The 10854-nt window shown below is 33.5% G+C and overlaps 1 protein-coding gene across 1 annotated transcript; it reads left to right on the top strand.

Annotated features, from left to right (window-relative positions):
* The first annotated feature begins 22 nt into the window (after window positions 1-22).
* On the top strand, window positions 23-8141 carry LOC113520114 (5-methylcytosine rRNA methyltransferase nsun-4). Its single transcript, XM_031908992.2, has 10 exons — window positions 23-222; window positions 308-494; window positions 803-1052; window positions 1824-1996; window positions 2757-2885; window positions 3980-4163; window positions 4998-5118; window positions 6377-6501; window positions 7550-7687; window positions 7780-8141. Exons 1-10 carry the CDS (start codon window positions 136-138, stop codon window positions 7925-7927), a joined length of 1542 nt encoding a protein of 513 aa, XP_031764852.2. The 5' UTR covers window positions 23-135; the 3' UTR covers window positions 7928-8141.
* Window positions 8142-10854: the final 2713 nt, after the last annotated feature.

The raw sequence follows: 10854 nt of genomic DNA, 5'->3' as shown, positions 1-10854 counted from the left end.
ATGTCAAACTCAAAATAATTACTTACCTACCTACTCTTTCCTTTTATAACCTTAAAACTAACCTAAAACAAGACAAAAATAATAAATTCAAGAACCCTTATGTTAACACTTTACTGATCTGTGATTCACATAAAGATGTTTACGATTACAACCATATGTAAAAATGTTTCTTTCAGCAGCTATCTTGTCTTACAGGCGAGATTAAAATCCAAAACTCATTGGGTATGTACTTTTTATTTATCTTATTAATTATTATAAACAACATTTACAATATTGCATGGATATTATATTCTTTATATAACTTCAGGCTAAATTGAAGAAGAAAACCAGTTCTAAATACAAGGCCATGAATCACTTCGATGATTTTTATGGTTCTATTTTTGGTGATAAATGGAAACCCATGAAAGAGGCTCTACTCCGACGAAATAAATATGTAGCAGTGGTCAATAACTATGGTGAACCAGAGGAAACCATAGAATTTCTTACAAATAGAGGTATATACCTGTAATTAAATGCAATTAATTATTAACAAAGTAATTCATAGTAGGCATGTAGTTAATAATTTAGACATTAACATTTGTTGAAATTATTTAAAAACATTGTAAAATCAAAACGTATTCTACATTATCCTCCATTACTAAAATGCCGAGACTGTTTACAAAATATTTTGCATAATTAGTAAACAAATTTGTAAAAAAAATAAATTATTGCTTTTTAAACATTTATTTATAATTACCTTTATATTTATATCTGGATGTATAATCTGAGTGTATAATATAAACACTGTATATGTATTATTTAGGTGCACACTGTCTCAACAAACTAACATCTGTACAGCAAGAATTCTATAAACAATACCCACCTGAAAAAATAGAATTAAGCAAACAAAACAATGGTAATAATAAATTACAAGACTATAGAGAGAAACTACAAACAGAAGAAATATCAAATCTTTATCATCAAAAAGAGGCACCAGAGCAACTGGACTTTTCTGATGTATCCTTGAAATATTCTAATGAACAAGAAGAAAGCAAACTAAATGACTCAAAATCGTAAGCATGTAATAACAGTCTTCATACCCTAGGGTTAGGTAACAATAATCATGAATACAATCTGTTTATATACTGGGGTAATTTAATATCCAATTTTGGTATATCTTTTTTTTTATCTAAATAATAGTTTATTAAGTATATAAATAGCTAGAAAAAAGTTATGTTAATTTATTATCATTGTATTGCTGTATATATACTTTAAATCTGTTTTTTTTTTAAACTATGTAAATAATATATTATTGTTAAATATTTTTTTGTATTGTTTTTAAATGAATACTAATACTCATTTTAATAAAAAGACATACTAAGTAATTTAGTAAATATTTGTAGTTTAAAAAAAGCAATTTTTTTGTGCAACATAGAATGGGAACCAAGCAAACAACTGACCTGATAAAAAGTGGTAACAATCAACCATGGAAATAACAGAGTATGCTGTGTCACCTGTGATACACTTCATGCATTGCCATTTCTGAAGATTAAGGTGTTATACCTCCTGTAACTACATTGCCATAGATAAATAGATGAAAAATTACAGATAGACCGTGATTGCATGTGAATACCCATTTAATTTGTTAATTTCTCCAAATGTTCCATGTCTAATCACATATAACTGCAGCATATTATTATGAACTTCAGTCATATTTTAATTGTACATATTATTTATTTACTTGTAATAAGTTTAGATTTGTATATATTATAATAGCTATTTACCTAATTTTTGCACATTAAACTGTATAATTAATTAAATAAAACATAATCTTCCTATTACAGAAACTATGAGAGTGCAAAAGAACAAACAATTAATCATGATATTGATCAGTCACGCATCATAGACCCTTCAATGGGCATATCATCAGAAGCACTTTACCAATATATACCTGCCACAAAACTTAAAGGAATGGATGACTGGGTACCAGAGTCATTGCATTATTCATTTTATTCCAGTAAGTGACAAAACCATTATTTAATTTATGTTTTTTTTTTTTACAACTTAGAATAGCAAACAAGCTGATAGCCTACCTGATGGAAAGTGGTAACCGTCACCTATAAACATAAGCAGTACCATAGACATAACAGAGTATACTGTTTCGCTCATGATACCCCCATGCGTTGCCATTCCTGAGGACTCAGGTGTTATTCCTCTGTACCCAGTAAATTCACACCATATCCCACCCTTCAAACCGAAACACAGCCATGCAAACACAGCTGCTTCACTGTTGAAACATGAATGGGACAGAGGTACCCAAGCAATCGACTTTTGTACAAAGTCTCCCTCTGGTTCAAAAATTGAAACAACCTGTTGAAAATTACAAATGGTAAGTTCATTAAATTCCCTTTATTCACTTACGTATGAATTAATCTGCTTTTTTTGGCAGTATTTGCCAGTAGTTGCTAATCTGCCTGGATTTGCAACTGCAGTTAGGTTTTGGTAAAGTTTTAAAAGGTATGCTGCTGCCCTTCTCTCAGCTATTTAGTTCCTTTAGTTGCCTTTTACAACACCTACGGGAAAGGAAAGGATGGCCTATTCTATGCCAGGGCCATAATATAGACAACAATATATGAAATTGTCTGTGTTTAGCTAAATGTAAGAGAGATAGAGACAATTTCACATGAGAATTCAGGTTAAAACTCTTTTATTATGTCATATCTATTTTAAAAACAATAATTCTTCTCAATAATAATACAGAATTTTATTTTTTCCAGAAAGTAATGATTTTCCATTAGTAATAGACCCGGAAACGGAGTTCAAGATGCCTGAACATTTGAAAGTATATACTTACGAAATGGACAGTGAATGGAAAATGTTCCCAGAGCCTAAAAGATGTACAACAGGTCAGTGTTAACATAGTGATATATTACAACTATCTAATGATCTTTATTAATATTATAAAATGTTAATGTGAGTTTATTTGTTAACTTTTACCAGCTTAACCGATCATTATGAAATTTAGTATAGCATCACCATAAATCATCTTATACTCTATGGCCGACTTAACCAAACATCTACTGTTTACTGATGAAACCCTATGCGATCAACCAATTACATACAGGGGGGAAAGGGATTGTTAGTAATGGAGACTGAGAATCCCATTGCTAACAATATACCCAACCAGGTCGACCTCCTCGCGGTTCTCCCTGGAAACTATCATAGTTAATTCCTGATGAATTCATAATGATGGGCTGCCTAGGATGGCCTGTTTTCATTCTCATCTATCACCCTTCAGTGGTGCTCCGCCAGCGTATCCCGTTAGCGCAGGCGGGGTTACCATACCATTTTCACCCATCAAAAACAAACCAATTACATACCTACTTCTTGATATCTCAAACGAAACAACATAGTTCAGAACACAATTATGTAGTATTGTAGTATTTTTCATTTTATTAGGAAGGACAATATAAAATTGAAAATTATTCTTAGTAACTACTTATTTATATTAGTGTGAGCATTGCGTCTGAGCATCTTCCGCTAGATTAGCGAAATATATTTTTTGCCTTGCCACGATCGACTGGACTCATAGTTGCGATCGACCGGTTGGCCACCCTTGCTCTAAGCCAACTAACCGGGGGGAAAGGGATTGTTAGTAATGAAGACTAAAAATCCCATTGCTAGCAATATATCCAACCAGGTCGACCTCTACGCGGTTCCCTCTAGAAACTATCATGTTTAATTCTTGGTGAATTCATCATGATGGGCTAACTGGCCTGTTTTCTTTCTCATCGATCACCCTTCACTGGTGCTCCGCCAGCGTATCCCGTTAGCGCAGGCGAGGTTACCAATATAAAAAAAGGTCCAGGTAAAAAAAAAACAACTAACCTAACCTCACTTTATCATTTCTCATTTTTACCTCGCCAGCGTGAACGAAATATATGTAGAATATCATTACATCATGCACTAAAAAAGTACTGCAATTCGTTTTTGTATTTAGGTGTTTACAACTATTACCCAATGGACTGTGGCAGTGTACTAGCGGTGCTGGCGCTGTGTTTGGCACCCGGCGACCGACTCCTGGACCTGTGCTCGGCGCCCGGTGGCAAAGCTCTGGTCGCTCTACAGACCCTGTTACCGGATATCGTCGTCTGTAATGACACATCCATATCCAGATGTAACAGGTAATAGTTGTAATAAAATTTATGAAATCTGTCATTGTCATTATTATTTTACATATATATTATTACTTGTAAACTTGTCGAGTTTCGCAGATTGGCAATAAATTGTTTAAAAAGTATCCAATAATTAACAGACAGAACAGAGTTGGCTAAGCAAGTACTCTTGCATTGAAACTACTCAATGATGTTTTGTTTTATTTTATTTTATATATTTTGAGACGTATTTGCCTCTAACTTGCTGGAGTTTCATCAGATGAATACAAAGTCTGTTAGAGATATAGATGTTATTTCTATTATTGTTATGTTGTGATTTAAGTCTAATTATTATTATATTATTTAATGACTGTAAAGCTCACTCATTTGATAAAATAATTAAATTAAATTTTATTGTTTCATATATTGTTATTGCTAAAGGAACGAATTGGGAAACTGTCAAACTCCTATAGTTGACAAATATTATAAATAAATAAATTATATCGTCTACTGTCCACAGCTGGACTTTTCCAATATCCTTTCTTCAGACTTTACCCAAAAGATTGTCTTATAGAGATGTAAATACCAGTTTGATGTATAACCAGAATAGTCAGGGCCGGTCTAGCAATGGCTAATGGCCGAACAGACACCGAGCATGAACGAGCGTTCCGCAGCGTTACGTCGACGTAATTACCGAGTTTCCGCACAGTATGACCCAGAGTCACGAATTGTATGCAATTTGTTTTATTGTCGTTCCAATTCAATATGCAATCGCCGACGAAAATACGTTGAATTCAAAAATATATGGCCCCAACGTACGTGATAAATCATATTTTATTAAAAGTTTCCATTTCTTTGTTGCAGACAACACAGAATATTCCGTGACTACCTGTTCGACTTCAACACTAGCAATAAATGGCGTGAGCGCGTCATGTTCACCAATGTGGACGGAAGACTGTTTACCGATGATCAGGGATTTGATAAGGTATTCATTTTATCAACTGTTAATTGACCACTACTAAACATAAGCTTTCCCCATTAGTGGAGTTTTGCCAATAGTTGTCATGCTTGGCAACCGAAGTTAGGCTTTGGTGATGTCTAAAGCGTGACACTGTTGCCCATCCCTCAACTATTAAGTTCCCTTAGTCGTCTCTTACGATACCCACAGAAATGGAAGGATTGATCTATACTATGCTGGGACCACACAGTGGATAAGGTATTAACCATGTAGAATAAAAAAAAAAATATAGGCCTTTGAAAGTTGCATTGTCATAAACCTGAACCATCTGAACTGACTTTAATATCGACATAAATAAATTCATAGATTTTACTAAAGGGAGATTTCATACAGTAGTTCTTGACTTGGGTACCTCGGTCTCGTTCTTACGCATCATCTCATGAAGCATTTGTGCTTGTATGACAATGTTTTGGTTTGAAGATGGAATATGGCAGTGAAATTGCAGGATAAAAGTAATATCTTACTTCTCAGAAATGGCAATGCATAAGGTTCGCATGGGCATCTTCGTATATTATGTGATGTTTATAGTATTATATGATCTATAGGCTATGATACCACTTTTCATCAAGTGGGTCGTCCACTCATTTATCATTCCATGTTGCATAAAAAAATAATATATTAGTAAGTTTCTAAAAACATTTCTTTTTTTTTCTATTTATATTCTGCATAGCCTACATAGATTTTATTAGATGTAAGGCCGATTTTGAGGCATCATATCTCTTAACCTAATATTTTAATTTAATAAATTGACGAAATTATTGTTACATAATTCAATTTATAATTAAACGATTTATAATTAAAAGTTATAATAATTTCCACTTAACAATTATTAAAAAAAAGTATTTTATATTGATTCTTACAATGAAGATTTTGAATAAATGAATTAAAACTCTTTAGTTCTCTTTAACCCTTCAAATTCTTTGAATCTTTGATACTAATAGAAAAGAATATAATAATTAATTACATAAAAACAAGATGAAGAGGCAACAATGGCCGACCTTATATCTCCTATTAACCTTATCTCTTTCTCTCTCTAGCAACCTTACTTTGCTCTGATATCAAACTAAAATTTTTATTTTAAAAATAGGTTTGTAAATGGAAATGATACTTCAGCATCTGCACCAATATCTATTGAAAACTAAATGGACTTTACAGAATATAAGAAATAAGAAAAAATGTTTTTTCAGAAACGACATTATATTAACATTTCTTTATTTATTCGCAGGTATTAGTTGATGTTCCATGCACTACCGATAGGCACTCGGTGACAGAAGATGAAAACAACATATTTAGGCCAGACAGAATCAAAGAGAGGCTAAGGTTACCCGAACTCCAAGCTCAGCTCTTGACGTAAGTGTTTTTAAGTTATCCTTTTAAAAGTGATTTCCAATAAAATAAAAAGGAAATTTGTCTGTTTTTTTTTATGATATTATAATGTCATTAATATCTCCACCGATTTAGGGAATGTTTTTGTAATCTATAAAATTTACTCCTAAATTAATTTAACAATTATTAAAGGTGTGGAAATATCTTTACCCTTTCGGCATCGAACGACCAAACGGAGCGAGAGCCTTACGTCATAGATATACTAGTTATACGCACGAAGCGCTTTGCGTCTTTCTTCATCATGCGTACGGCCAAGAAGTGAAACTCTCTCCCTGCTTATGTTTTTCCATTGAAATATCATCTGCACCGATTTAAGGCAAATGTGAATAGGCTATTCTTGGACCCGCGAACCCCATTTTAGACCACATCATCACTTTTCATCAGATGAGCTTGTGATCAATCGCGGGATCATTCAATAGTTAACAAAATAGTTATTATTAGATAGATTATTATATACTCTTTATTATTTTCTCCAAAACATTCTATCTTTCCAATTTTGTTTAAATATAAAAATTTATTAGAAGACTGTCATCATTGTGTTCTCTTGTATTTGATATTTATATGTTGTATTTAAAGTATACATGTGTGTATATGTGTATGTATGTGTATATATGTATGTATGTGTTTATAATTTATGTAAATATTTATTTTAATTTTTGTCTTGCACTACTACTGCCCACTCACTACTTCCAATGCCACTGCGTAAGGTTGAGCCTTGCCTTTTAGATAAGTTCGCCTTTGCTAACATTGTTATTAACTTATCGTTGTTACTGTATGTTTTAGTGCAATAAAGTATATATATATATATATATATATATATATATATATATATATATATATATATATATATATATATATATAGAAAACAATAGGCGACCTTTTATAAATATATCTCTTCCACAACCTTATTTGTTAATAATTGTTAATAGTTATTAATTGAACATTAATAAAAAAAATACTTTATAATACTTTTTTTCTTAGTGATGTTAACAATATGGATATACTCCTTTAGGAATGCCTTGACACTGGTGCGCGTGGGCGGTGCGGTCGTATACTCCACGTGTTCCTTGAGCCCGATTCAGAACGACGGCGTCGTACATATGGCGTTAAAGAACGCCTTTCAAGACCACTCCATAGTGGCCGCTGTTAAGTAAGTATCACAACATTTAAGTTCATTCCTTCGGCTGCCTTTTGACTTCACTCGCGCACGATTTAGTAAATTATAAACTACAATTTTTCCAGGGATCTGACAGCGTCTTTCGCCGGTTTGAGCAGCACATTGCAGCTTGGTTCGGGCGACATCGCCCCCCAGTACGGCCAGCTTGTGGTCCCCACCATTGGTGCTAATTTCGGTCCCTCGTATATTGCTAGGCTTGTCCGTGTCAAATAAAATAAATGAAATAAAAAGAATTTTAAAAAATATTTAAATAACCTTAATTTTATTAAAAAATTCGAATACATTTTTGAATAATCTTTTATAATTCTTGCTCAGTTCGAAATAGAATTTCAGCTGAGAAGAACGAGCGAGAAACTCGGCAATAGATAGAAATGTGTATATTATATTCCTCAGTGACTGTATACATTAAATTATAACATTTTCTGTATTTTGTTTTTTTTTTTTGTCATCATCTAGCTGACCACCTTTAAAACTAGCTGTGCCCCAAGGCTTTCATATATAAAATATCCTATATGTTAAGTTACGTTAAGGACGATCACCTAATCGTTGGTCGGACCAAGTAACCAACGTTAGGAGACTATCAATTGCAGCTGCCCTGCGAGAGGCTGGAGATCGTGCAAAATGGAGAAATATCATAAGATTGGCAACAGACACCTTACAAGGGCACGACCTTCAGTAATAAAGTGGACGAAGATGTTAAGTCAGGATATATAACCTACTGGTGCACCAAATTTAATTAATACCGTTCAGCTGTTTAAGCGTCATCGAGTAACAATTATCCAAATATCTTTGCAAACTTTCACGTTTACGATATTTGTAAGGTAGGTAGGTAGGTAACATACCATTTTATTTCGAGTGACTGAATTACCCAATCGAATTAATTTTATTTATTTATTTTGGATTGCCTGGTCATTTTTATGACTGTAGTAATCGCTCCATAAAGTTAGTGGAATGCTTGTTTGCAGCCCTGTAAAATTTAGAAAGTCGGTAACTGCCAGCGGAAAAACGTCGAGCGTAACTCCGTTTCGATAGTAAACGTATGTGGTATAAATTATGGTGTTTTTATTCGATGCCTACACACTATAGCGTAGCTATTTTATGTAATTAACAGGTTACTAATGAACATTTAATTATAGCATTAGTAGGTATTGTACAAGTCATTGTTGTTTTATGATATAATGTCATAATTAACTCGAGAAACGACGATATCTACGTATGCGTGATTTTAAATATACAGAAGACAATAATAATAAACAATGACAGGAATCCGCCGTGTTCATTCCTCTGCCAATAAGGAAACTTAATAGTCGAGGGATGGGCAGCAGCGTCCCTCTTAAAACATCAATAAAATGTAACTGCGGTTGCCAACCCGTATGTCGAGGGTGGCAATTACTGGCAAAACACTCCAGTGTATCCTAAGAGAAACCATGTTGAGGTCTTCTTAAAAAGTTAATTGCTGGCTATTATTGATATACCTAGACCAGTGATTCTCAACTACTGTGCCGCGGCACTTTTGTGTGCCGCCAAATTTTAAAAGTGTGCCGCCGAATTTTGCAAATATTTAAAATTTTTGTGATAAACTATTTATGCAGTGTGTTGTAGTAAGTAAATAATTTTTATCTTTTTCTTTGTGTGCCGCCAAATTTTGAAATCGTTAAATATGTGCCGCCACAAAAAAAAAGGTTGAAAATCACTGATCTAGACTATTACTGGCAATCTCATACCAAGAGGAGAGGAAGGTTATTGTTAATGAAAACGCTAATCCTCATTGCTAGCAAATATCAGGTCGACTTCCTAGCGGTCGCCCTAACTGAGCTAATTTCATCGTTTCGTCCTCCGTCGGTGCTTCGCCATTGTATACAGATAACACAAGCGGGTGCACCATTATATCTTCATCCATTAAATAAACCTTAAAACTAGTCAAATTTTGGATCATAATCCTGTTAGGTTTCTCCCTCTCTCTCTCTCTCTCTCTCTCTCTCTCTCTTCAGTCGTACACTCTTGACAGATTGCCCTCCTTCGCGATTGAGGTCCTCGCAATGCGTCTCCATCTACTTCTGCTCACAGTAGACCGAGAGCATTCCACAATAGACTGCTGTGTGGTCGTTTTGATGAGGTCAGTCCATCGCGTTGGTGATCTACCCCGAGAACGTTTGTCTTGTACCGACCTTTGGACAATTAGACGTTCCATACAATAATAACAATATATAATTACATACAAAGTTTGTAATTATATATTGATGAATGTTTGTTACTCTTTTACGTAAATATTGAATGAATTTGAATAAAATTTGGTACACGAGTAGGTTATATAATAACTTAGAATATAGGATACTTTATGTAATGATTCATGAGAAGAATGAAGCCGCGAGATATAGTTAGGATTACAATATAGAACATATCTAATAAAGTTCTATTGAATATTCACTACTGGCTGTTTTTTTTCTAAATAGGTAATTATTAGTAAATCAATAAATCTTTAATTGGTCGTGTGGTTCCGGCATAGAATAGGCTACCCCTTCTTTTCCTGTGGGTGTTGTAAGAGGCGACTAAGGGAAGGCGAGAGATGAGCAGCAGCGTCCCTCTTAAAACATCACTAAAGTGAAACTGCGGTTGCCAATCCACCTGCCAATCATGGCAACTACTGACAAAATCCCTCAAGGAGGAAGCTCATGTTCAGCAATGCAGACAGTTAAAGGCTAATATATACATCAGTGATTCTCAACCACTGTGCCGCGGCACTTTTGTGTGCCGCCAAATTTTGCAAATATTTAAAATTTTTGTCATAAACTATTTATGCAGTGTGTTGTAGTAAGTAAATAATTTTAATCTTTTTCTTTGTGTGTCGCCAAATATTGAAATCGTTAAATATGTGCCGCAACAAAAAAAAAGGTTGAGAATCACTGATATACATAATTAATTCTGGGGCTTGAAAAGTGAGCATATTTTTAACTGTATAAACAATGTACTATATATAATTAAACAGCTATAGGACTGATTAAAACACATATTTACTTGTTTTTATTCCTGTTTTATTTGCTTATAATAAAAAAAATACTTCTTATAATAATGTATGACTACATTAAATTTATGGCATATAAATATAGATCATTTTATTGCAAATTATGCATGTCATATTT

The sequence above is a fragment of the Galleria mellonella genome, unplaced genomic scaffold (assembly GCF_026898425.1).
Source record: "Galleria mellonella isolate WM207_F2 unplaced genomic scaffold, CSIRO_AGI_GalMel_v1 utg266, whole genome shotgun sequence".
NCBI lineage: Eukaryota > Metazoa > Arthropoda > Insecta > Lepidoptera > Pyralidae > Galleria > Galleria mellonella.
This window is presented reverse-complemented; position numbering and strand designations above follow the sequence as displayed.

What these genes read in the sequence shown, in the direction of transcription:
- LOC113520114 (XM_031908992.2), top strand. Translation starts at nt 136, where the DNA reads ATGTTTACGATTACAACCATATGTAAAAATGTTTCTTTCAGCAGCTAT. An exon ending in GCCTAAAAGATGTACAACAG is followed by an intron (nt 2,886 to 3,979) that starts GTCAGTGTTAAC and finishes TTTTGTATTTAG; the next exon opens with GTGTTTACAACTATTACCCA. An exon ending in CTCCAAGCTCAGCTCTTGAC is followed by an intron (nt 6,502 to 7,549) that starts GTAAGTGTTTTT and finishes ATACTCCTTTAG; the next exon opens with GAATGCCTTGACACTGGTGC.